This window comes from Girardinichthys multiradiatus, chromosome 5 (assembly GCF_021462225.1).
Source record: "Girardinichthys multiradiatus isolate DD_20200921_A chromosome 5, DD_fGirMul_XY1, whole genome shotgun sequence".
NCBI classification, from domain to species: domain Eukaryota; kingdom Metazoa; phylum Chordata; class Actinopteri; order Cyprinodontiformes; family Goodeidae; genus Girardinichthys; species Girardinichthys multiradiatus.
In genome coordinates, this window is record NC_061798.1 from 46,454,411 (window position 1) to 46,481,382 (window position 26,972).

At 39.6% G+C, this 26,972-nt stretch overlaps 1 protein-coding gene across 1 annotated transcript in view; it reads right to left on the reverse strand.

Annotated features, from left to right (window-relative positions):
- Positions 1-3,468: 3,468 nt before the first annotated feature.
- LOC124869215 (hedgehog interacting protein) overlaps positions 3,469-26,972 on the reverse strand; it is a 44,224-nt gene continuing 20,720 nt past the window's right edge. Inside the window, exons 5-13 of the mRNA XM_047366988.1 lie at positions 25,216-25,367; positions 22,663-22,836; positions 22,437-22,580; positions 20,474-20,592; positions 19,256-19,379; positions 18,189-18,331; positions 16,534-16,615; positions 5,732-5,880; positions 3,469-5,623 (exon numbers count right to left, since the gene is read on the reverse strand). Of these exons, the coding sequence (XP_047222944.1) occupies positions 5,427-5,623; positions 5,732-5,880; positions 16,534-16,615; positions 18,189-18,331; positions 19,256-19,379; positions 20,474-20,592; positions 22,437-22,580; positions 22,663-22,836; positions 25,216-25,367 (1,284 nt within the window). The 3' untranslated portion in view covers positions 3,469-5,426. The remainder of the gene's footprint in view (positions 5,624-5,731; positions 5,881-16,533; positions 16,616-18,188; positions 18,332-19,255; positions 19,380-20,473; positions 20,593-22,436; positions 22,581-22,662; positions 22,837-25,215; positions 25,368-26,972) is intronic.

Here is a 26,972-nt window from a genome sequence, read left to right on the forward strand (position 1 = left end):
ACCGGACAAAACAAGCTCTAGAGGCAGTGTTTGATGGGTGATCTCATGAAGAGATAAACCATCCAAGGCCAAAACCCAACGTGGCTGGGTCAATCTTTCTGTGGAAATCCCTTTCTTTGAAACAAAATCAAAATCAATCAAGTTCAGATCACAACCTGAGTCAACTAGGGCAGATAAAACCTCTGAGTGATGGTTCACAAACAAAGTAGCCGGTAACGTGAAGCGTGGGGTTTTACTACTGGAGGATCGGTCTGTCGGTTGCCCCATCACAGCCGACGGACCCGCCCTTTTGGCTAAACCGGACAACCGGAAATTAAATGATCAGAAGCACCACAATAGAAGCACTGGTTGGCCTCTCGACGTCGTTTTTGTTCTCCAGGCGGAAAGCTAGTTCTCCCAATCTGCATAGGTTCGGTCTCAGGGTGGCTGATTTGAGGCCCTAATGACACTGGTAACGGGGACGGAGGAAACGGAGAGGTTCGCTCCAACGTTCTCTCAGAGCGATTCCTCCTCCTTTTCCGTAGGCGAGAATCAATGCGGATAGCTAAATCAATGTACTTATCTAATTCTTCTGGTTCATCTACAAGGACTAATTCGTCCTTTATGGGCTCGTTCAAAGACTGGACCTTTAATACGCTTGTGTTCCAGCCTGAGGATACAGCTAATGTAGAAAAATCGATAGAAAAATCCGCTAAAGGACGATTCTGCTGTTTCAACGCCCACAATTTGTGGGCAATACAGGACTGATCTGAAGCTACATCAAACGTCTGTTTAAACTCTTTAATGAAATCCTCATTTGACAACCCGAAACCAGTGCAGTTGGAAAACCTTGCCTCCGCCCATCGGAGCACCCTTCCAGTTAACAAACTCAAAACATAAGAAAGCTTACCCTCATCATGCAAAAAAGCTCGAGGTGACCGGTTAAACACCAACCTACACTGAAGTAAAAAACCCCGACATCCACCCATCTCTCCGGAAAACCTCTCAGGATGAGGAGAAGAAACATCTCGAAAAGCTGGTGGATGTTGGGCCTCCAGTGGTTCAGCAGCACCCCCAGTGGGTGCGGCAGACTCAGAACTACAAGCACCTTGAAACAGTGATGCCAAATGCTCCAGCTGCTGGTTTGTTTGCAGCTGTCTATCTAGGAGGGTTTGGAGAGTAGAACTGTGCGTATGAATTTGCTGACTATGTTCAGCTAAAGTTCTCTGAAGGTTCTCCGCTGGGTTAGGCAGGCCTGAGTGTTCTGTCATGATTTTTACAGCCAACTTAACCCACATGCAGAGACTCTCAGAGAACTTTGTAAAAGGAATAGGTTTTTATTGAAAGATTGATCAGGAACAACAGGAGCGACGAGTCTAATCTTCCTTACTGTGAAAACACAAAGAGAAAAGATAAAGAGCTGAACCTCAGAAACATGAACCAACATAAACGTATCTTACTGGAGATTCCGGAATAACCCGCCAGGGAGAGAATAAATGTCAGGAAAGGAGTTCAGCTTGCCATGCACAGACTAGATCAGGAAGTAGCCTTAGCCACTACGGAGGACTGGAACAGATCAGGTAGGATTCACACCTGGAACAGGTAACAAAGCAAGTTAGAGTTCGCAACAACAGATCCTTCAAAAGATATCCATGGTAAAAATCATGCAAAGATTTCAGAGCTGGCCAGAAATTACCACGGAGGCAAAAACACTCAGGCGCCGAGGTGTTGGCAACCTTCCTCTATATGCTTCCCAGCTAATGAGTAGATGCACAACACCTGTCGCCTCAGGTATGCTCCTACTGGCGGCACCTAGTGTCGAAAAGGTGTAAGCAGCAGGCAGCAGAACTCCAAATCCTGACAGGATCAGCTGGAGGACTGTCTGAGAAAGCATGTAAAATCTTTGTGGACTGTGCTGTTCTGTACATAATCTGGTTTAATTGGGTGTTCTGCAGTGTCATTAACTGATCTGGATCTAAAGATCTTCAGATAGAGACAGGACTTCATCCAGCAAGTCTATAATGTGACTGTTAAATACTTCTGTTTAGCAAGTTGGCAATTAAAATACCATGATGTGTTTACGCTGTGAGCGCTTGAAACCGAAGTCAAATTCCTTGTTTTTGCTCACAATCTTGACCAATAAAGCTGATTCTGATAAAATTATGTTGAACACAACATTTGCAGAGACTGTACTTGTACGTGGAACTACGTTTCAGGTTTTGTGACTTTTGTTGTGCCAATAATCCTCTGTTGTGGCACTTTCACTTTAAGAGCTTATTGAAATCTTTCCGTTTTACTGTCTTTAACATATTCCTGTCACAAATTCTATGGGTGAGGCCTCTTAAACTATGAATAAATAGGGGTGCAGTGTTTGATGTACGATTCCAGGAGCCTCAATTATCAGCACCCATTGGTATGCTGTAATCGGTCAGTTTTCACACGGTTTCATAAATAAGATGTGGAACTCATTTTGTAGCCCAAATTCACACCAGTTTTTGATGAAGGAAAGCCAGAGTGTAATAATAATAGAAATGGTTTGAACGGCCCAGATTGTCATCCCACTTAAAGCAGAAAAAACAGCTGCAGAAAATCAGCTAAATAAGCCTACTAGTATTGTAAATGGAATTATTTAAAGCTCGTTAAAATATGACAGGGAAATCGGGGCATGCTTTTCAATGCAGCAGGTTATATATCAGATAAATAATGTTTTTACTGGTTTGGTGACAAAAAAAAAAACAGCTCATCCAAAATGCGGCTGCCAGAATCCTGACCAACTCCAAAAAGATGCATCAGGTACCGCCATGTCTTAAATCACTGCACTGCACTGGCTTCCTCTCTGTTAAAGGACATATTTGTTTTTTACTGGGCCATGGAGCACTGAAATGGTCAGTCTGTCAGTTATGAACCTTCTACATCTATAAGGTCACCTGTTTCCACTACCAGAACTAAAGAAAGTGAGGCAGCATTTGGCTTGTTTGCTCCTAAGTTTAGAAATCAGTTTTCTAAGAAAAAAAACCTGTAAATTAATGGCTTCTTTAAACCTGGAGTGGAAACAGTAGTTTACTGCAGTTTTCCAGACAAAAATGTATTTCATCATTACTTGTTTTAAAGTTGCATTTTAAATCTTTATATTTAATACACATTTTAATGTGTTTTAATTTCAAGTTTGTATTTTAACGTACTCTGTTGGCCCTGAAGAGCACTTTTGTGTTGCCTCACCTTACACTTGACCTGTCATTCACAAAAACAATTAAAATCTTAGCATCAGTAACTGTGATTCATCTTTCATCTGCTGACTTAATATTCTTTAATTTTTAAATGTATGCGTGAAATAATTAGAAAACATTTTCTTGAAAATATTGGCTTTGCAAGAACATTTTGTAATAAAAAAATTACTTGATTTAAGTCATGAGTTTTGTTTTTGTACAAACAAAACAAAGCTCTTATTACTGTAAAAAAAAGTAACAGCCAGAACAAAACAGCCAAGTATTGAAGACATGCTATAAATTTTAATAGACATATTGATATTTCTGAGGAGAAACAGAGTTATCCCTAGTTTTATTTACAATACAGGAATAAAAAATGTCACATACAGTACAACGGTAAAAACCAAATAGAGAACTTAAATAATTATTTTATTTGTGTAACTACTTAAATAATGAAAACGGTTATTCTATTCACACCACGCCGTCTCAGCAGCTACAATGCAACTTTCACATTAAGTGCTAAAAAAGTTATGATTTTTTTACTTTACAGCATGAATAATCCATCCTGATATATTAAACCCAGGTAGAGCTGAGCGAAGCAGGAGATGAACGACAAATACAGAATTTATTGGATTTGTTTTTTAGATGAAAACAAAAGTTTACCATCCAAACTGTTTAACAGAAGAGGACCTACTTTTAGGAATTTTGAAATAAAACAATAAAATTATCCGTTGGTCTTGAAAGAATGTGCGTATGCATATGCATGAATGCCTGTGTGGGCCTCAGTCTGACAACTGAAATGAGACACATTATTTTATCTCCTGACAACTCCAGCTGTGTTTAATTTTCATATAGCTTGTTAGACAGTTTAATCATGATGAATATTTGCCCTTAGGTTAATCTGAAATCTGCTCTTCGTGGATAAGATCTGCCCCTGACCGTCAGCTACTTCCACTCTGACTCGGAGGCCCAACACCATCTTTGATCATCTCACAACAGAGACACATTTTTGACAGTGGTAATATAATCATCTGTCAGGGGAAATAGATGGTCTCCCCCAACTGTTGTGAATTACTCTATGCAGGCACAGACATGCATTACATTAACACTGACCAAAACAAAACAGAAAAATCCACACGTGTCTCTTTAAAAGCTGCAATATATATATATAAGTACAACATGACCTGACAAGCTTAGTGTAAAACGGCCTTCTAGGAACACCATATTCTCCCATATATTATCACGATTAAAAAAATAAACCCTCTTCTATGAGAGTAATGCTAGATTCATTTTTGTAATGCTAAGTAATAAGCTCTATTGGAAATATACATCACTGCCTTGTTTCTTCCCTTTGTAGTTTAGAGTGTGGGTTTTTGTTTCAGTGTGTGACAATTTGTTGATGGAAGCCTGTGACTTTGTGGTGTTTATGAATGTCAAACCTCTCACTATGACAGCTTTCAATTCATTTTGAAAAATGATGTTCAGAAAGTGAAAATGAATACAGTGAATGAAAGCCAAATACTCATTCATAATCCTGAAACTTTTTCACTCCATCGGTTCTCTGTGTCTTCTTCTTTATACTCATAAACAGGTAAATGTTGTAAAACAGACTGTAGATTGCTTTAGTTATCATGAGAATGTGTCCACTAACCAAATATAACATCATAGATGATATAACATGATCCTTACACGACACACTGCAGGCTCATTGTGGACAAAGACTTCTGTTCTTTCAATGTTTGTTTGTAGATGATTATTTTGCTCCGCTTTGGATGGAGCATTAACCAGTTCTTGATCTGAGCCAGGCTTTAACGTTTTTAATCCCTAACAAAGTCCTGAAATGGGTTTTAGTAGGCCCTGAAGAAAAGATCCGGAGTCTTGGTTTGGTACAGTCCTGTCCAGATACGTTCCTGAAGCTGTGGAGGCAGCTGAGGGCGGGTAAAGAAATGTCTGCAGGCCTCTTTCAATGTCAACACGGCTTGGATGCCAGGCCTGGTGCTCAGAGCAAATAGCTTATAGGTGGGAGGAGGGAAAGTTTTTTTTTATGGTAAGTGTGGATCCAAAGCAGTCTGATGGGATCCTGGGTGTATCTGTGTGTTTGTGTGTGCGCTCGTTTGCACTCAGGTGAGGGAGATTAAATAGCAACATTAATGACACCTTGGTACGAGTCTGCTGGCGGTGATAGGTAGATTTGTGTCAATGTGAGGGTGGCGGCGGGGAGCAGTCCCCCTCCGCGCACCCCTATACGATGAAGCTGGTCAGGTCTAAGAGATATGAGGTCATGTCAATGATGTGGTCCAGTATGCCGTCTTTCTCCTGGTTGTTGGGCATCCCACGCTCACTCTTCTCACACTGAGAGCCAGAATAACCACTCTTACACAGGCACTTGTTTGGTTCTATGCAGACTCCTCCATTGCGACAGGCTGGTTCACATTTAGCTACAGTAACAGAAAAGCAACGCTTTACACTGGTTTATAACAAAACTTCATTTACTGTGCATGTCAGGAGTGAAACAACACATGGATTTTAATCCTAATCATACTAACCTATTCGGCAGAAGGGTCCTTCCCACCCGGGGCTACAGCAGCACTTGCTAGTTGGAGTACAATGTCCATTCTTGCAGTTTCTGGAACAAGCCGTCATTAGCAGCTCTGGTGGCTCCACCTGGCGCTGACACTCCTTGGGGGCATGAGGCCTGCAGCAGATATTAAGAAGAGCGAGAGGAAACTCAGGATGACGGAAGAAATGATAGAGAGCAAAACCAGGCACTTAACTGATAATATCACAGAAGGTCTATAAAAACCTATTTGCTAGGTCCCATCCATAGAACCAATTGTTGGAAACATCTCCAGTGGGCTGGACACCACACACTGTAGGACCAAACCTTACTGATAACTCAGTAGGTTATCGCACCGATAACCTACTGAGTGCAAGACAACTACTCTTCCTACTGGACCACAGTCGTTTATTTACACTGGTTTTACACGGAATTTTACTTAAGGACATCAAAATAAAGGGGGCTGAATACAAATGCCAACAACACAATAAATTAAAAACCAGATTTCTTTATATTTTTAAAATGATACAGTTCTTTAAGTAGGAACATCACATAACATACCCTGAGGTTTGTGGCTATAATGAGACAGAATGAGACTACTTTTGCAGAGCGCTGTAACAATCCTTGTACATTCTGTCTTTTTGTCGGTCTGCCTCGAACATTTCTCCAATCTGAGGAGCAAAACAATTCATATGGCAAAGAAAAGGCCCCTTTCAGAAATAAATATGACTTGGAAAATTCACACAGACACAAACACAAACATCTCCACACCATATGTGTCAAGTTTGAGAACCAAAGAGACATACTGCGATCGCTCCATATTAAGACAAACATCCAGGCACGCACATCAGCAAATGGGCTGAAACTGAATCTTTTCACATCACGCTCCACAAGTCTGGAAATAATACCAAGTGTGTAATCAAGTGAAGTGTCTGTTAGGGCCTGTTGAACACTGGCCCACACACAAACACACACGTGTACAAACACATCAGTGTGTCTGTTTGTGGGGGAGAGAGAAATAAATATTGTTGTGTTAACAAGTCTGTTGTGCTGAGGGACAAAACACTGGACAATCCAACACACAGTAACACAAGCAGGGTAACTGGACTCTGGTCAACTGATTCTGGTATGAGAGACAACAGGCTTGAGTAGTGAGGTCAGTGTGTGAAATGCTTAGGCCATTAGAGACCAAGCCTCATCAATCATGGCCTAAGAGCAAATTCAACTCATTCAGCAGCAGAAGCCACACCTATGTGCAGTTCAGAACCGGTGTTGAAAATTTCTTCCTTTTAAGCCAAAGTTTCTTTATGATTATAAATTCCACCTGAGACTGATATAATTCACTTGACAAAAAGAAAGCCAAACTTTTTGTGTGGCCTTGTTCAAGCCTTATAAACATGCTCTTTCACACTGTTGCATCAAAATTATTCGCAATATTCAGAATCCTACTGTGCTGCAGTTTTGACAAACATGGTGTATTTTTAATTTAAATATGAATTATTTGACTGAAAGGTGGAAAGATTTGGTTGAAAGAGGCCTATTCCTGCAACTCACAGGTGCTCACAGTCTGCTACTGACCTACAGGTCCTTCTCAAAAAATTAGCATATTGTGATAAAGTTCATTATTTTCTATAATGTCATGATGAAAATTTAACATTCATATATTTTAGATTCATTGCACACTAACTGAAATATTTCAGGTCTTTTATTGTCTTAATACGGATGATTTTGGCATACAGCTCATGAAAACCCAAAATTCCTATCTCACAAAATTAGCATATCATTAAAAGGGTCTCTAAACGAGCTATGAACCTAATCATCTGAATCAACGAGTTAACTCTAAACACCTGCAAAAGATTCCTGAGGCCTTTAAAACTCCCAGCCTGGTTCATCACTCAAAACCCCAATCATGGGTAAGACTGCCGACCTGACTGCTGTCCAGAAGGCCACTATTGACACCCTCAAGCAAGAGGGTAAGACACAGAAAGAAATTTCTGAACAAATAGGCTGTTCCCAGAGTGCTGTATCAAGGCACCTCAGTGGGAAGTCTGTGGGAAGGAAAAAGTTTGGCAGAAAACGCTGCACAACGAGAAGAGGTGACCGGACCCTGAGGAAGATTGTGGAGAAGGGCCGATTCCAGACCTTGGGGGACCTGCGGAAGCAGTGGACTGAGTCTGGAGTAGAAACATCCAGAGCCACCGTGCACAGGCGTGTGCAGGAAATGGGCTACAGGTGCCGCATTCCCCAGACCTGGGCTACAGAGAAGCAGCACTGGACTGTTGCTCAGTGGTCCAAAGTACCTTTTTCGGATGAAAGCAAATTCTGCATGTCATTCAGAAATCAATGTGCCAGAGTCTGGAGGAAGACTGGGGAGAAGGAAATGCCAAAATGCCAGAAGTCCAGTGTCAAGTACCCACAGTCAGTCATGGTCTGGGGTGCCGTGTCAGCTGCTGGTGTTGGTCCACTGTGTTTTATCAAGGCCAGGGTCAATGCAGCTAGCTATCAGGAGATTTTGGAGCACTTCATGCTTCCATCTGCTGAAAAGCTTTATGGAGATGAAGATTTCATTTTTCAGCACGACCTAGCACCTGCTCACAGTGCCAAAACCACTGGTAAATGGTTTACTGACTATGGTATCACTGTGCTCAATTGGCCTGCCAACTCTCCTGACCTGAACCCCATAGAGAATCTGTGGGATATTGTGAAGAGAACGTTGAGAGACTCAAGACCCAACACTCTGGATGAGCTAAAGGCCGCTATCGAAGCATCCTGGGCCTCCATAAGACCTCAGCAGTGCCACAGGCTGATTGCCTCCATGCCACGCCGCATTGAAGCAGTCATTTCTGCAAAAGGATTCCCGACCAAGTATTGAGTGCATAACTGTACATGATTATTTGAAGGTTGACGTTGTTTGTATTAAAAACACTTTTCTTTTATTGGTCGGATGAAATATGCTAATTTTGTGAGATAGGAATTTTGGGTTTTCATGAGCTGTATGCCACAATCATCCGTATTAAGACAATAAAAGACCTGAAATATTTCAGTTAGTGTGCAATGAATCTAAAATATATGAACGTTAAATTTTCATCATTACATTATAGAAAATAATTAACTTTATCACAATATGCTAATGTTTTGAGAAGGACCTGTATGCAGACATATCAGTGTAAATCCTGTCTATATACTGATCAACAGGTAGACTATCTGACTAAATGAACAATTTCTTCCTTAATTCTGTAGGTGTTTCATTGGGGTGCAACAATTGCAGCTTTCTGGCCGATCACCGACCTTTCAAAAGCCTGACCTGCTGATTTCGATTTTTTTAAATATAACTGATACTGTCAGGTGTTATAAGGTCACAATACACTTTCAATGTTCCAATCTTATTTTACTGAAAATATTGAAAAATACCTGTGAAACAATACAAACTTGTTTTAACTGCAGAGAAAGTGGTGCTCTCAAATATACATGAAAGGTTTAGAGCATTGCTCTCCAAACTACTACATTTAACTGAACTAAAAAAAAAAATCTGTTACTTTAGTCTTTAATTTTTTTATATTTTCCAACCTTTGCAGAGGTAGATAAGATCGGTTTCACATCAGCCGATCACCAAAAATTAAGGAAATCAGGGTCCATGGATCGGCCGCCTGATCGATCGGTGCACCCCTAGTCTTTCACCATAACAGGTGCTTTAATTGCATTTTCTACCACTTTATAAACTGACCTGCATTTAGTCAGAGTCAGAATCTCAAATCATTTTTTGAATACTTAATTTATTTTTGTTCACCTACTGCCTTACACTAGTCTGAGCAGTTGGTTTTGAAGTTAATCCACTCTTAAGATCCCTGATCAACCCCCGCCCCCTGCAGCAAATTTCACATTTTCTCACCTATTTTAAAGGTTGCAGTCAGTTGGACGAGATGCAGGTCCTTGTTAAGAGTGTAATCTGGTATTTCTGTTTACCTTGCTGCTTAAAAGACATCCACCAAAAGTTCTGATAAACATACTGACAATAATGTGGCCGTTCATGTGCTGTAATGGCTTTTAATTTCAGGATAGAAGGTAGTAAGAGGGGGGGGGGTTGATTCCCATGCTCCCATCAGCACCCAACTGCAGACTCCCTGCCTGTTGGCTTTTGTTGTTGCAGGCTGCATGTAGTTAAAAAAAAGAGCAAAAAAGGAAGAAAACAGAAAGAGAAGGAAAAAGAGAAAGAGTAAGAGTCCCTGGAGAGTTGGGGGGTCTGTAGCGAACACTGTTAATAGCAGGCAGGGGTCAGCAGCACTGCTAAACAGCCTGTACGGCTGCCAGGGTGGCTGTGAAAACAGCACCTGCTGGTAGCGCCACTTGACAAAAGCAGCTGGGTCAACAGCCACTGTGGGAATTTATCAACTTTGGAAAGGGTGGTGCATGTGATAGTGAGAGAGTGAAAAAGGCAAAACTGTGCTCACATTGGTTAGATAAATGCACAGAAAGAGATAAATATAACCCAGCTGGGCAGGTTGCACTGGCATTACAATATAATATATATTCAAATTTGAGCATTAAGTTCTGGATTGGACGCATAGTTGTTTATACAGTATGAGAAAAATAACGAAGACGGAAACAAAGCTCACCCCTCCTCCTTTCTATATGAGCTCAACATTAACACTGGAACGTATGTTGTTTAAGAAGTGCGTTCTTTAATATATCTTTATTCTTTATCAAATTTGTTCCAAATCTGTCTGATTTTTATTTAAGCCAGAGTATATTTAGCTAGTTAGTTTGCAAGGCCTATTTGATTGACATGAGGTATATGTGAGAAAAGGGCTATGGAGTGGTGTACATTGTGCACCTTAACAATGGCTTAATCAAACGGCCCAGTGTGGTCTCCTTTGCTGTTTTGTCATCTGACTCCATTGTTTGGGGGCTCCTTTTGTAGCTTCATTCCTTGTTTTAATTGTGCAAGAAATTTACTGTGCATTGTAGAATCTGGGGCTATTCAGCCGGGCTGGCATGCAGCTTTGTAAAGGAAGGACCACAGCAGAGATGCAGGAAGATTTAAGAGGGATAGGGAAATAGAGAAAAGGCTTTTTTTCCTGCAGAGTGGTGGGAGCAAACGCAACGCACGCTCACAAAGGCTCACAGATGTGCATGTGTGCATGTACCCACCACCCACACAGTTTATATCCATATACACAACCTACAGAGAGGCACCCGATGTGCGCTTTCCAAACACATTAGAGATTTGTGACTTCCATGGCTAACAGGGTTCATAACCGAGGAGCCTATCTGAAGTAAATTAGTCGAGCCTCCAGTTGACAAAGCCTTGAATGTGTGAAACATCCTTTCTGATAATGCTCTCTTGTTTTCTGTTTCACTGAACAGAAAACCAAGAAGCATTTTATACCAGAAAGCATCACAGGGTTTAGCTCTGTTTACTTACAAATAGTGTTTAAAAAGACAACTTTTTTCCCCCACTGTCTGACATTAAATCAGACTGAGGATGAAAATTATTTTTTTACGCTAAATGTCAAAATATTGAAAGAGGATTTTACAGAATGCTTATTACTTTGGTCAATTTGAAACGTTTACATTCACATAGCTTACTTTGCCTTCAAACTATTTGGGAAAGCCCAATGATGATACCATGGCCTCTAAGCTTTGATAGAATACATAACATTTCAGTTATGCCTGGTTCACATGACAGGATATTTATGCCGATTTTTGCCTCGATCTTCCCCTTCCGACATGTCCTGGTCATCGCGATGGCTCTTAAGATAATCTTATGAGAGTCTGCTCGGAAAGATGTCCGGACGGCTCCAATCTTAAATCTGGCATATTCAACTGTTTGGATTGTCTTGGCCCGATATCCTACTGCGTGGAGTGTTCCCCGAGGACGAACAAGCACGCAGCCTGTTGAATGTGACTGGGCAATCGGAAAGCGAGATGATGGAAACATGGAGGGCAATTACTCTGAACTCATGTTTGATGTTGAGAGGGTTTGCGAGATTTCCCGTCTGACATCTGAATGTTTGTGAGTGGAAACTGTTTGTGTGTGGTGTGTTGTGTTTACAGTGTGGCTGGACACCACACACTGTAGGACCAAACCTGTTATATCGATGATTATTGTGGTCATGTGTGGGGTCTCTCAGGTATGAAAACCAACTGAAAATTTTAAAAACTTGCCGTGTGAACCAGGCATAAGTTGGATTCACACCTGAGGGTGGATTTTAAGGCAAAACCTCAAACACACTACTTTATGTGTGACCTGGTGGCAAAATCCTGAGAAATCAGGGAAGATATCAGGTAGAGAATTGTGGAGTTTCACAAATCTGGTTAATCATTGGGAGCAAGGAAGTTAAAGATTGGGCACAATTGGGGTCTTTTAGCAAGGTTATAATAGTTTGGAATTTTTCACTATAGTTTTATTTCATTGTGACTGTTTTTTTTCTCTAATTCAGTTAGGTTTATTTAGCTTCCAGAGTGGGTTTGCTAGTTGTTGTTATTTTAATAATGCTTAGTTTTAGTTTAGTTTTTATTTTAGTTTTATTCATACTTGGGTTAATTTTTAGGTGCAGGACTCAAAAAGCTCAGTGTATCGTATTTATTTGGTCAATAAAGACTCAAAACAAGATACCGTTTTCAAAGAATATATTCAGCTACTGTTGAACAACCAACAGTCCACAGGATAGCAGCCTAAAGTGGAAACGTGTATAATACTGCAGCTGCTGAAAATATTCCAAAGGCTAAGGACAGATATGAACATAATTAACTAATATAATACTAACGTTTTTTCCCCTGCTTGCGGTGTTTCTGTAAATTAACTGGCCAGCAGCTTGCTTACAAGCACTCCATTATGGTTGTTTCTTTCCCAGCGCTATCTGGCCATGATGCAGCTTCTCTTTCAGGGCAGCTAGCTGGTCAAAGTACTCGCAACTTTTATCCTTGAGAAGAATTACACATATTTTATTACCCATTTCTACTACAAGACACTTGCTTTTGTCTGTCGCAGTCAAACTCAAAGGAATCCCATATAGGACTCTGGTGCTTTCTCCCAACTTATCCTGTCGTCATTTTGCGGGCTAGTGTGGTGAGCAGAAGTGTAATTTATAAAGTGCCGCCAGGGACAATGGGGTGCCTTACAATGCCGACAGCTGACTTAAAACTGCTCAAGTTCAAAAAAATCCATTTCACATCAGTCTGCAAGGCCTATAAATAAATTGATAAACAAGAAACCAAGGCTATTCTGTCTCTAATTTCAGTACGTTTTAGTTAGTTTATAAACTCACAATACAGTTAGATACAGTTTTCCCTTTTAATTGCAGTTTTTAATTATTTCAGTTAACTGAAATGTTTCCTCAATTTGTGTTACCAATTTTTTGCTATTTCCAATTTCAATTTTAATGTATCATAAACAACATTTAAACATTTTATCCAGCCTGCCTGCTGTGAGCGGTCAATAATAATTTATTATTTAGTCACAGTGTGTGTCAGAGCTCGGTTGTGGCAAAACAGGGTTTCTACAGTTTATTTTATGATGCTTTAAGCATGTAAATAATATTTAATAAGATGGTAATAAAATGGAAACCAAGTGGTTAGACTGCCCATGAGTACCTGCCCATGATCAACAGGAACCGTAAACTGCAGGCAGGTATTCAGGACATGAGTCTCAATAAAACTCAGGTCTTAGTCACGTTGAGACCTGCTGCTGTGATTTACGTTGGTATTGTATGTAAAGCACTTTCTATTACCTTGATGTTGAATGTTGTTGCACAAAACACATGCATTGATGCCCATTCTAAAGCTGTGGCGGTAATTATGGTGGTTATATAAAGATTATATCATCTGAAATCTTTTCATCCCACTGCTCTGCCACAAATAAGCCCCCTCCAGCATTTGTTCTTCCTCTCAAATCCACCATAACTCATACCGCACACATTCAGAACGTTTCAAAATGCATGGTGGCCTATTTATTATTGGAGGGGTACTCCAACTGACAAACAAATACCTAGAAATGAAGTCATCTGGCCAGGACATGTTTACACAAACACTGCTGAGCGATTTTATGGCTGATGTTTTCTTGTAAGCCTTTTACCGCTCCTCCTAACAGTTCCACCATTTCCCCTCTACTATTCTATGTTCCCAAACACAAAGTTGCTGAATATTTTGCCATAGATGCTGCAAAACCCACTATACCCCCAAAATATGGTCTGAACCAACTTTAGGGTCCAGATGTCCTTGCAGTGTGGAAAAGAAAAGACAAAAGGACCACCAGACTTGATAACGTGCTGAGGTCAGACATGTTAGGTACTTCATCCACTCCCCCTTGTCACACCCTCTCCAATCTCTTTGTAACAAGATCCTAATAATGAAGCCAGTGTGTATTAGAAGTCAGATCTCCAGCACCACAGGGTCCACTCAGACTAAACACATCCAGTTGATGGTGGAAAGAACTGTTCTGTGGGAGAAATATGTTCAGGAGCCACTCCAGGAAACATAAATACAAAGCAAGCCACTGTGGCCCCTTAGAAAAATCTGTGGTTTCATTAATTGTGCGTATGCCTGGGTGGCACTGTCGTCACTCAGGAATAATCAGCTGCAAATATGTTTCTATTATGAATCTGACGCATACAGATTCTCCTTCTGAGAGTCTGCTTTTCTTATTTGATCTGTCTCATTGAATCAAATATGACAAAGCTTTAAGCAATGTACCAGATTTGGGATTTTCTTTGCACATTCCACTTGACGACTTGAGTGGTTGGTTTCCGTCCTACAAGACCTTTTTCATCCGTCTTGAGCAGAAATGCCGATGATAAGATAGGTGGAAACATCATTGGTGGTTTGGCTAGGAGCTTAAGATAAAACTGGGTTGAAAAATAAACTCTCTTTATGTCTGAACTGTTTTCTTTCTTGTGACTTTTTACTTACTCCTCCCATACTGTGTGGGATATTTTTTTTCCTCCTTTTGAGAGACAAATGTTTTTCACATGGGTTTTATAGAGCCTTCATTTTCAAAATGATTTTTAATACTTGAATGCATGCGGAACGCATTATGAGCTACTGACATTTACATGCATAAATGATAAAGTTGCTTTCATGCACACTCCCTGCACATTTCGCTCCACGTTACGGTTGTGGAGCATCAAATATTTGAGTGTTAGTCTGCATAGAGACTAGATTTCAATTCAGTAAAATCGACGTGTGTGTGCGGAAGCCTTGTGATGACGAACAAAATATGACACACGAGCATCAAGTTTTATCCAAAACGTGCTTCAGAAAAACAAGAAAACGTGTCAATGTTTGCATTATTTTTTAAACTAACCAAAATAATTCCTTTAGCAAAGTTTTCTGTAAAACACCAGTAACAACACAGTTAGTTTAGCTACTAGTAGTTCCTTCCTTACAATAACAGTTTTGAAATATCCTCCAGTTTCTGCTCAACATTTGTTATGGGTAAAGGAGGCGCTTGAGTGACGACTTGATGAAAAGCGTTATTACCAGAGATGATGTTTAGGCTTTTCTAGGACGATTTCTGGTTTTCTTTGAGCTTTGACCTTCAAATTTAGATTTTCTTTTAAGTACTACAGCACATAAAAGAGGTAAGAAAATATAGATAGTAGATAAAGATAGTAGTTTTGACAGAAAATGTCCCTAACCTAGAGTTAAACGAAAATCAAATAAACTGCATCAAAGTGGTTGCTTTTGATTGATGCATTTAGACAGAAAATGATGAGAATTCTTAGTTTGAATGTATTACTGATCAGAGCTGATCAAGGAAAAACCGGCTCATTCTGATCTTTGGGCCACTGATTGGTACATTTCCAATGGTTAATCTGCAATGTGTCCAGTAGGGGTGTAATGGTGCATAAAAATGTGTCTTTGGTACGTTTTTGGTTTGCTTCAAAAAGAGAAACAAAAAAAAACTGGCCACTACAGAACTGACTGCGGGTACAACCATGTATATATGTATGGATGGATATTCAGCAATACCCTTTTCGAAAATGGTCGATGTTGTTTTGGGGTTTTTAATAAAAAGGTTTCAATCACTTTGGAGTTGTTTAACATTCACAGTCCAGTGTACCAGATGCACTTGAATACACCATAAAAGTGCAGCTGTTGGCAAATCATCTGTAGTCAGGGGGGTTCATCACAACTGTACCAGTGCGTTATTGCATCTCATGTGCTGTGCAGGGATTTTGACTGGTTGAATGCTGCAGGCAGCTGGATTTAGACTTTCAGTGTTTCTCCAGTACCAGGTGAGTAATTCAGGTAAGTGCAGAGCGAGCTATGGACCTTATTGCTGAAAGATTTGGTTGATTTAGTCCAGAAACCTCAATGTTCCCAAATAGCAGAGAATAGAGATTAGTGATAGCTGGGAGTCCTCTCTATTTTAGTGTCACTTTTTAAAGTTGCAGTACAGAACGTTGCATTGCACACTTAGTTCCACACATAAACATTGTTTTATGTGTTCAGGAATAAAACAACACTTGTCATTCGGTACACATGCATACCGAACCAACAGGGCTGTGCTGGACATTTAGGTGCACATACTGTTACAGCCTTAATGTCCAGGGTGATATGAGTGAAAAAAAAACATCTTTGCATTTTAATGTGACAAACTATGATCTGCACCTTCATTTGTATAGGTTAACCGTGAATCTGGAACCTTGAGTGATACATCACAAAAACAGAACAGGATGAAATTATGTGTGGAGGGCTAGTTTATCCTTCTGACAAACAAGAATCACTTGCTCACTAGACAAAGACTCAATTAAATAGAACAGAAAGTACAAAAGAATTAGCTGAGTGTACCTTTTTGGGTCTACCAACTTGTAGAGTTTCCCACTGTGTGACTGTGCCATGCTTTTACTGCTTGCTAATATGTAGACTTCACCTGCAAAAGTAAAAACAGTCACACAGCAAATTCCTGTTAGCACTGTATCTTTACATTAAATGTCTAATTGCAGCACACATGCAGCTCTAAGCAATTTATAAAAAGGGATAACTTGTGACAAGACAGGATGACAAAGGAAGAAAGGAGAGGACAGATGATAAGTGTAGTTAAACGTCCACAATGCTCCACTCGCCAAGGCACTTTACGAAAAAGTTTAATAGGACAATTGGGTGCTCATGACTGGGAAACAGGCGGATAATTTAATGAGGAACAAGCCTGCAAGAAAATTCCATATGGGAATAAATTGTAAACATGTGTCTGTGAGGCCCCTTCGTTGGGACATATCATTGTAGCGATGCTGGCAAAGCATGATCCAATGCAGGAATCTATAAAAAGCTCATCAAATAATATCTCCAAGACCTGGCAATAACAGCAATCCAACATTTATGAAGCCTGTGTGAGCAGTTCACATCATATGTTCATTTGATTCAAAACATCACATTTGAGAGTTCATCATTTAGTAACTGCCTGATGGAAGTCCAGCTGGCAGAAATGCCTAAGATCCTAGTCATCCCCTCCTCTCTGTTTACCATAAGTACCTTACCCTAATGCTGCAGTTGTCCTGTTAGAACTGTTCAGACATGGTTTTGGTGCAATGTATTCAATATTCATTCTGTTTTCAGGATGCCGATCTTGCCCCAACGCCATGTTTTTCGTCAAACAAAATTTCTCGTAATGGAGGTCCATGTCTGGTTGTACATGCTTTCCACGATCTTGTGTTGATTGCAATATTCAGACATAATATACCAATCACATGTTTTTCGGTTATTATGCAGCTCTAATTTAGAGGTATGTACTCTTCTTCCCCACTGGGAAAGTCACCCTTGGTTGAAAACAGACGACTGCAGGATGCAATGCTAATAGTAGCCACAGCGGCAAGGGCAAACTACACCTGGCTAGCATTTAGCACATGCTGGCATGAAGGCCAGTCTCACCAGTGCTGCTTCAACTTCCAAACACCACCCATGACCTCCTAAGGCTTCCAGCACAACAGTCATGCTTACACTGCATTGCCCGTAATGAGGGCCCACTGCATCAAGGAAGGTCTTGCCAAGACCCTGCAAAGATCTTTTTTTCTGGCTGAATTTATAAGGAAAAATGGTTTTGACTCTTAGTTATTAAAGTAAGGGTTACTGAGGTGCGTTAAAAAAATAAAACTAGCATTCCTTGATTAATCTGGAAGGTGTTTCACCACTCATGGAGAAGTCAAACATTTCTTTCTAGAATGAAATCTCCAGCTAGGAACATTTCATAAAAGAAGTGTATAAACAACTTAATTATAATGAAGTTAAAAAATACAAAAAAACATATGAAAAATTATTGTACTAACACATCTAATATTAGTGATTTGAACTTCACAACTGCTTAATGATTTGTGCTTAAAAACCCATAAATTTGTTAGCAGATACCATTGTGGATAAAAAGGGGGAAAGGACAAAGAGTGACGGCTGAGGGAAAGCCTAATTTGTGAGAGGGGAAGATGTGATCTTTGGGTTTCAGCTGCAATACTAACCGAGTTCATCCTCTCCGAAACCCAGGACATGCCCAACGAGAGTGGATCCACAGGAGGCTGAGCCCAGACACAGGGCCTTTTCTTGCCACTGCTCACCGTCTGACGATGTGGCAAATGGAGACTTGTGAAGGATCCGGAGGTTACTAAAGCAAACAAAACAGACACAATACGCAGATTGTTCAACGTTAATGTTAACCCTAACCCAATAATACTGAGGTGAAGTTTAACCTAAAATAATTTGTAAAAAAAAAACATTTGCTACTATTAATTCATTGTCCTTCTTAAAAAGTTTGACTTATTATCTGGAATCAAGCACAACTAGTATTTCTCATAATATGGTTCAGAGATCAGTCTTCTTTTCCATCCAAAGTCACAATTGGTGTTATTTAAGACCTGAGCTTTAGTTTCAAAACAAACATTGTGCCGGGGCCACAGTGATACGCTCTCAAGTTGTAATGAGATACTGGATTCAGCGACCACACATTGTTTTAAACATGGTGCCAACTCCTGATAGTGCACCAGGACAATATTTACTTCCTTTGCTTAGTCGAGCGTCTGAGTTTGACATCAGCAAAGTAGAATGAATTACAAACCAAGGAAAAGTGTGAACAGCACAGAACAGGATGCCTAGTCTCAATTTACACTCATTGGGCAATTCTGCTGTGGTGATAGTAACACAAAACCTGTTTTCCTCTCATGGATGGAACTGGGCGCAGTCACTTACATGTGGCATGTGCCAATAAAAGGAACGGCTTTTTCGCCATGAAAAGTACGAATGCACCATATTGTATCTTTTCCGTTTTCCATCTGAAATGCTTGTATTTCCTTATTAATTTTTGACTGTTTTCTGAACACTTTGCCATTATGAACATTTTGCCAAACAACAGATGTTGTTTCAGTGATTTTTCTGTTTTAAAATTATTTACATTTAAAACATGAATTTGGATTGACTACCATAAAAAAATCAAGATTAAAGATTATTTTGAGAAACGTTCATCTTTTTTATGCTTCACATGTGAAATCAGGATTAACCCATAAACAGTCATCATTCATTTTTTTATGCTTACCCATTTCTATCTCCAAAGACATAGCTGCCATACAGTCTTCTCGACTGGCAGCCCCTGTAGATGAAGCCCCCCACAGGTGGTGCTCCTCCACTGGACTGCAGGTCATAGACAGAAGGCTCATTTTCTATAAAGGAATAAGGAGATGTTGGACTTACAGACAGCTCATTTCCTGTAAAAACTAATCTAATATGGCTGCACTCTAATTAAACATTTTTCCCTGGAATGCAATGTTTAGTTTTTGATGCATCTTTATCAAATCTAGAAAAGAATGTGTTAAACTTTTGGATTGGATACTGTAAAATTGCATTGTCACTACACATGGCACAAGGAAATAGCAGCCCAATACGGTTATCGTCTAACCAGAACTGGAAAAGCAGTAAGTATTGTATGATAAACATATTTCCGTTGTGAGTTAAATAATAGTAAAGAACTACACCTGACGTTGTTTCCTTAGTAGTCAAAGAAAATCATGAGGCTAAAACAATATGGAACATTTTCTAGGAAACATTTATTCTGGTAAATAAACATTTAAATGATCTTGGCTACCTTTAAAAATAATGAGGATTGTGCTCTTATTTTCAAGTTGCTTGCCTTTAAAATTAGGACGCCTGGTTCTATCCCACATGAAACCAGATGAGAGCTGATCTGTAGTGAGAAATTACTTTAGGTGGGAGATTATGGACTAAAGGTGGCTAGAAATGTCAGACCATGTGACATAGGCTTTAAATGACACATCTCTATTTCTTAGTTTAACAACTAGATCCCTCCCAGCTGTTCTTTTCAGCACATCATCTTCACTGCCATTATTGTTCAGAGCTATTAAATCTTTCTTGTGGACCAACTCAAACATTCCCTCGGACAATCCAAAATGTACCAAGAAAAGATTATTTCTGGTTCCAGTCATGCTTTTCTTAGATTTACCATTCACTGTGTGATTTCTGCATTTGTTTCTAAAACAATATGCTCTTGCGAAATGAAAGTCATTTATAATAGTAACTGTCAGTTTTAAAGGGATAAGTATGAGAGGTTATCCAAGAGCTTAAAGTATTTTCATTCTGTACACAAAATGTTATTCCAAAAGTTATGCAAGGGTTGTGCTTAGTTACTGTTACAGTGGACAACACGAACATTTTAAAGCAATGAACTATTCCTTAACATAAAAAAGGAAATATTACGGCTCTTTGTTTAAAAAAAATTGTCTTGGAAACTGTGACTCACCATAATCCTTCCCCTTAGTAACTTCTAATATTCTTCCTGCCGATGTGTTTTTACCGCTGGCATCGGTGCAGAGGATAACGAGACTGCCATTGTCTGTCTGTAGGCGATCCACTGCACACCTTCAGAACATAGAATGCCAGCAAATGTAGTTTAAGATAATCAGTAATGTTTTTACGTCAGTACATGAAAGAAGTATTCATAACCCTTTCATTTTTTTTACATTTTGTCACTTTACAGCCACTAAACTCTGTGTATTAAAATATGATTTTATGTTGTAGACAAACTCAAAACAGTACATAAATATGAAGGAAAGGAACATAATATATGTCTACAAGGATGCGAAATATCTTCAAATAAAATCCTGCAAAGTGTGCCATGCATATGTATTCAATTTACTCTGATACCCCTAGAAAAAATCCAGTACCAACCAACTGTCTTCAGAAAGAAATAGGGTCCATCTGTGTGGAATTTAATCTGAGTATAAATCCAGTTCTGTGATGCCTTCAGAGGTTTGTTAGAGAAGATTTGTCAACAATCAGCAACATGAAGACCAAGGAAGACAGTTGTGGAGACATTTAAAGCAGGGTTAGGTTCTACTCTGTTCAGTCCATCATCTGCACATGGAAAGAGTATGACACAACTGCAGGCCTACCAAGAGATGACTCTCCTGTGTCCACCTAAACTGACTGAAGAGAAGCATATTCATAGAAGCAGCCAAAAGGCAAGTGGTAAGTTTGGAGGAGCTGCAGTGACCCCACCCCTCAGGTGCAGATCAATGTGTTTCCTAAATAATACACATCCTTAAGCAGTAAGAGCCCTTAGCTCTCACAAACACTCATCATCTGCTTTGTCTAGCAAGCTCAGTCCTCCTCAGGGTCTTTTTATGCCCTGAGATTTTTCAACTGTTTATTTATGTATGCAGTTGTTTACTTTTTCCTGCTGTTTTTATGTTTGTGTGTCATATGTTTGTGTGGGTTGCCGGTTCAAACCCCCGGTCTGTCCGTCTTAGTTGTTGTGTCCTTAGGCAAGACACTTCACCCGAATGTGTGACTAGATAAATCGCTATACAAGTGTAGGCCATTTACCATTTTGGAAATACGTATTTTGACTTGACTTTATGTGGGAGAATCTGTCCAAAGGACAACCATTACTTGTGCACTCCACAAGTTTGGCCTTTGCGGAAGCGATAAGAAGAAAGCTATTGTTGAAAGAAAGCCATTAGCAGATTGCAACAAGTCATGTAGGAGACACACCCAACATGTGGAGCAAGGTGCTCTGGTCAGATTAAACCAAAAACAACATTTTGGCAAAACCAGATTTCCCTGAAAACAGCATCCCTAGAGTGAATCATGGTGATGGCAGCATCATGCTGTGGGACTGCTTGTCTTCAGCAGAGATAGGGGAGCTGGTCAGAGTGGATAGGGGGATGGATGGATCTAAATGCAGGACAATCCTTGTGAAAAAAAATCCTCAAAGTGGCTGAAGAGTCAAGAGGATGTTCACCTTCCAGCAGGACGAGTTCAGACCTAAATCTAATAGAATCTGATAAAGAATTTAAGATTGATGCTCAAAGACAGCCTCTATTCAATCTGATTGAGCTTGAGCCATTTTACACAGAAGAATGGGCCAAAATGTGAGTATCTACATGTGATAAGCTGGTAGATACATATACCAAAATACTTTTTGTTACTGCAGCAAAAAGTGGTCATACAAAGTATCGCCTGAGTACATTTACATTTGTAGGTTTGCTGTAAAAGATTAAGAAAATCTTTTTTCACCTCACAATTATGCACTATTGTGTGTTCTATCACATGAAATCTCAGTAAAACATTATGTTGAGGTCTGTGGTTGTGAATGTCAAAGTTCAAGGGATATGAATACATTTTGACTGCACTGTACATATAAACATTCTTTTAAATTTCATGTAATGTTCTTTATGAATCTCAGCAGATGCCTTACTTACCTGCCTGGGTCATGTAGTCCATGTGCAAAAATTTCAGGTGGCTGATTAGTGCTGTTAAAGTACGGATTGTTCCGTGGTATGGTGTAGGGCGACGTACAAATATCTGTGTCCACATCTACCCTCAGGACAGACCCTGTGAAATCACTGCATTCAAACACGCACAATCCTCTGTCACAAAGCAACGTACAAACTCCCACATCTTGATTCTTTTGACGTTTGATTCTACCTGAGTCCATCCATTTCCTCCATGTCATCCAGTGTGATCATACCATCTCCCAGAATGATGTGCAGCAGACCATCAGGTGAAAACAGAAGTTGACCTCCGAGATGTTTCCTGTGCAGCTCAGCCACTTCCATCAGCACACGGACAGTCCTGGTGTCCACTTGATTTGGGGTTTTCCTGCAAAGAAACAGAAAAAAAGCACAGACAACTTTTTAACTTCAATGATGGACAAAAAACCATAGTCTGCTGCCATATAAAGAAAATAAAATCCCTGAAAACCTTTATTTTTAGGGTATAACACTTTCTTTTTTATATATATTCTACTCATTAAGTTTGTTTGAAAGCATACTACAAACCCCAGTAAAACAAAGAGGCAAACATATCAGTATACTCCAAAAAGCAATCAAAACTGAAAAGAAAAAGTAAAAAAAAAGAATAAATACAAATAAGAATGGTGGCAGGGAGCAAGATGGGTCATATATTTAGACATTCATATGTTTTTACTTGTTAAAATTGTCTATAAGAGGTTGCCATATCACATGGAAAGTATCCATTTTGCCTTTCAACTCAAATTTTCTAATTGGATACTTTTCATTATAACCTGTAACTGGTTAAAATAATTTGTGGGCTGTTTTGTTTCCAATTGAACAAAATAAGGTATTACACTTTCAGATAATCCTATGTACAGTATAGGATTAGGGCGTCGCTGGTCCGGTCCAGGGATCGGTTAAAGTGATCAAATTCACATCTTCAGTTAGTCTGGTTTGCTTTTTCGTTTTAGGGTCACACCGGTGTGATCCGCTCCATAAACCAGACTCTGGCACGGTACAAAGCGTTCCAAAGTTTTGGTGTGAAAGCACCGTTATTGAACTTCGACATTTGACCTCATACTGTGTCTTGATTTGTATGGAAAACACTGAAGAAATGCAACAATAACAGAAGCATTCCAGCACATGCTCAGACTGCATCTGATTGCTTTAGATATTAACTGATAAAATGATAACAAGTCACAAATATAAAATGCCGACATGACATACCAAACAAAATCCGAAGCTTAAAATATTTTCGCGTCTGGAGACACTGAGTTTGTCAACTGTAAAATCTTACTAAGGAAAATATGTTGGGTGGGGAATAACGCAGACTTCAAGGTGTTGCAGAAGTTTGCTGAGAATTTAGTTGGACAGTGCCAACAACAAAGATGTTGCAATAGGTTAATTTTAGGACCTTTAAAAAGCAGGTTGCCAAAGAGAAAAAAAAATATCTTTAACAACCATGAAGTACTTTAACTGTTATTTCTCCATAGGAATCTTCCATTTAAGGACTATGTTGCAGTCACCAGGACTGACTATAATTAGGATTAGCTCATTCAGTCAAACAAAGAACAGTGGTTAAGTACATTAAAATGTAACATTTAAACACCTTCGTGAGAAAACGTAGTTATCTTAAACATGAGTAATTATGAAAGGAGTGGTAGGTACCTACCCAGGTAAAACCCTGTCAACATCACATGCTCGGCAGAACCAATCTCTGCGTTCTTAGTTTGGCCTACATTATAAATCCCAGAATGCACCACAAGTCTTGTGTTATTCTCAGTGATTTTTCAGGTAATTGCACTGTTGCCCTTAAAGTTATTGTTGCAAATGTTAGTGGTAAAAATCTTAATTAATGAATTAGAATTGTCATTGATATAATATAAATCTATTTGCCGAGCTTAACAAAATTAATTATACCCCTGTGAACTTTTTAACATTTTGTCATATTGCAACAGGACACATCGGTGTCTAGTTTCATTGGCATTTATTAGAATAGACAGTGGTCTATTCCAATAAATGCCATTGAATAGACATTGGCATAGTGTCTATTCATTGCCATTTTTTGTGCAGTAATTGTAGAGTAATGCAGAATTTCAATGTTTTCTAAATGTGTATCAGCCCCCTTCACTGTAATATCCTAAATAAAATCCAGTGCAACCAATTACTTACAGAAGTCACCTAATAAAAATACAGTCCACCAATGTGTGATTTAATCTCAGTATTTGCATTTCCATAGTTCAATACTGTGTTAAACCACCTTTCACTTGAATTGCTTTCCAAGGTTTTTGGGGTATGTCTCTAACAACTTTGCAGATCTATAGATCATATTTTTGTCCATTCTTCCATCAGTTTTCAAATCTTGCAAACAATGTTCAATTGGATTTAGGTCAGGACTTTGAAAGGGCCATTCCAATTCATGGATATGCTTTGATCTAAACATTGTTGTCCTGCTGTAAGGTGATTGTTTTGAAGCCTCATTTCTTCTAGGATGGCTGGGTACTTTGTGTTTGTCAATCACATTTTAACTCCAGTAAAATACATTAAGTTTGTGGTTGTAACTTGACCAAATGTGAAGAGGTTCAAGTGGTATGACTGCTCAATCAACACAATGTTTTGATTACGCTATTTAAACAACAAATATATATAGATTAAAAAAATGCATGTTAGACCATTACTTTCCAGAACAGTAAGAAGGTGAAGGGTGAGAATTTAAAGATATATTTGGTGAGGACTTCTCCATTACCTTGAAACGGTGTATTCAACCACACGGAGGATGTGATCGTGTGGTCCGATGGCCCAGCGCTCTTGGTTGGTGGTGTAGGAGACGTAGAGCTTGCCATTCTTCTTGTAATTGGGGTGGAATGCCAGGCTTAGCAGGCCTCTTTCATCACCACTCTGCAGTCAGATGAGAAACACAAAAGATCCAGGAGTTAATTATGTCCCTGCTTGGCTTCTGCTTCATAGTGTGGGGCTGGAATCACCCCCCTCAGTCATATTCATCATCACTAACATGCCAGCTCTACACACCCAGACCCTCCGTTCTACTTTTTTTTTAACCAGTCTAATCCTCTTTTATATTGCCCATCACATTCCTTTTCACAGCTCAGCTTATTATCTCATTCTTTCTTTTTCTTCTCTGTGTTGTTCCGCTTCACACCTTCGTCAGGGCTCTTGAATATACCATTACAGGCCATTATAAAACATTTGACTCTGGGTAGAGCTGCACTACCCGCCCCCCCCCCCCCCCCTCGGCACTGCACAGCCTTTCCTGCAGCCTGGTTCTGTGTGCTCAGTCCCTCCCGGTGGCCTCCATTGTGCAGTGATTTGTGTGTGTAATCTTTGGGGGATATTTGTGAATACTACGCTGAGTGGCTGAAAGAATTTATTAGCTCACTCACAGTTCATAGAGAACACAAAGAGCAGAGTGCTTCAGTCCGTGCTTTTTTGCTCCCCAATCCTGCGCTTTTTCCTGATTCACTCAAAAATCCATACAAAAAAGGAGGGCAGAGTTAAAGTAGGGGAGAAAAAAAGGAAACCTAAACAAGGGGAGAGCTGCCAACTCCCACTGTCTTGGCAACATGTTTAGAAAACATCTAAATTGCTTGTGTAATATGTAAACCTTTGTCTCACCCTGGAGGCAGTTACATCAGCTGTCACTACCCTGGTGGTCTGCCCATCCTGGTTAGCTGTAATAATCAGCTATAGCATTTCATTCCCCAGGCAAAGTGGGCCAGGTCAGCCCCTTCCTGCTATATAGCCCCTATTTTTCTGTTGACAAAAGAATCAACAGAAAACGAAGCTAAGGTGTGATGAATGTTTTTAAGTTGTCTCTGTGTGAGGATGTTGCTTAAAATAGCTAGATTTCTTTGTTTTTAAGAGGTGAGCATTTGCAGATACACAGGACCTCGTACTGGTGTCTGATATTTGTGCTGTCGTCTGTAAAAGTAGTAAATAAATGAGGCTCGAAAAGGTCTAACCTGTCCCAAGCCCAAAACATATAAACCATAAATGAGGGTACTAGATCTTGACTCTGTTTGGGGTGCACGGGCCCCCATCAGACAAACTGTGAAATATTCCAAATGTACACAATTACAAAAAGAAGGTACTCTAATTTCCAGTCAGCAACAACAGAGATGATGTTTTCACATCTTCATTATTCAGACAAACATAAAAAGTTGCTGAAACCCTCAACGCCCCGAAGTCAAAGGTCCTCAACCAACATATACGAATAATAACAATAACAAAATGTAAGATTCCTGAGGTCAAATTAAAATGTGCTTTATGGAAGTGGATGCAGTACGATGGTCAGATGGCTGTTAGTTGGAGCAGAAATAGCTCTGTTCGCAAAATAATGTGAAAAAGTATTATACGTGGAAGAAAAAGCATAAACTTCACCTTGAAAGGTTAGATCCACATGATGGAAATGGATATGGAGTGACCCACATCCCCAAAATAAACTTGTGACGGGGAATGAACCAAAGAGGCATAGATCATGAGCCA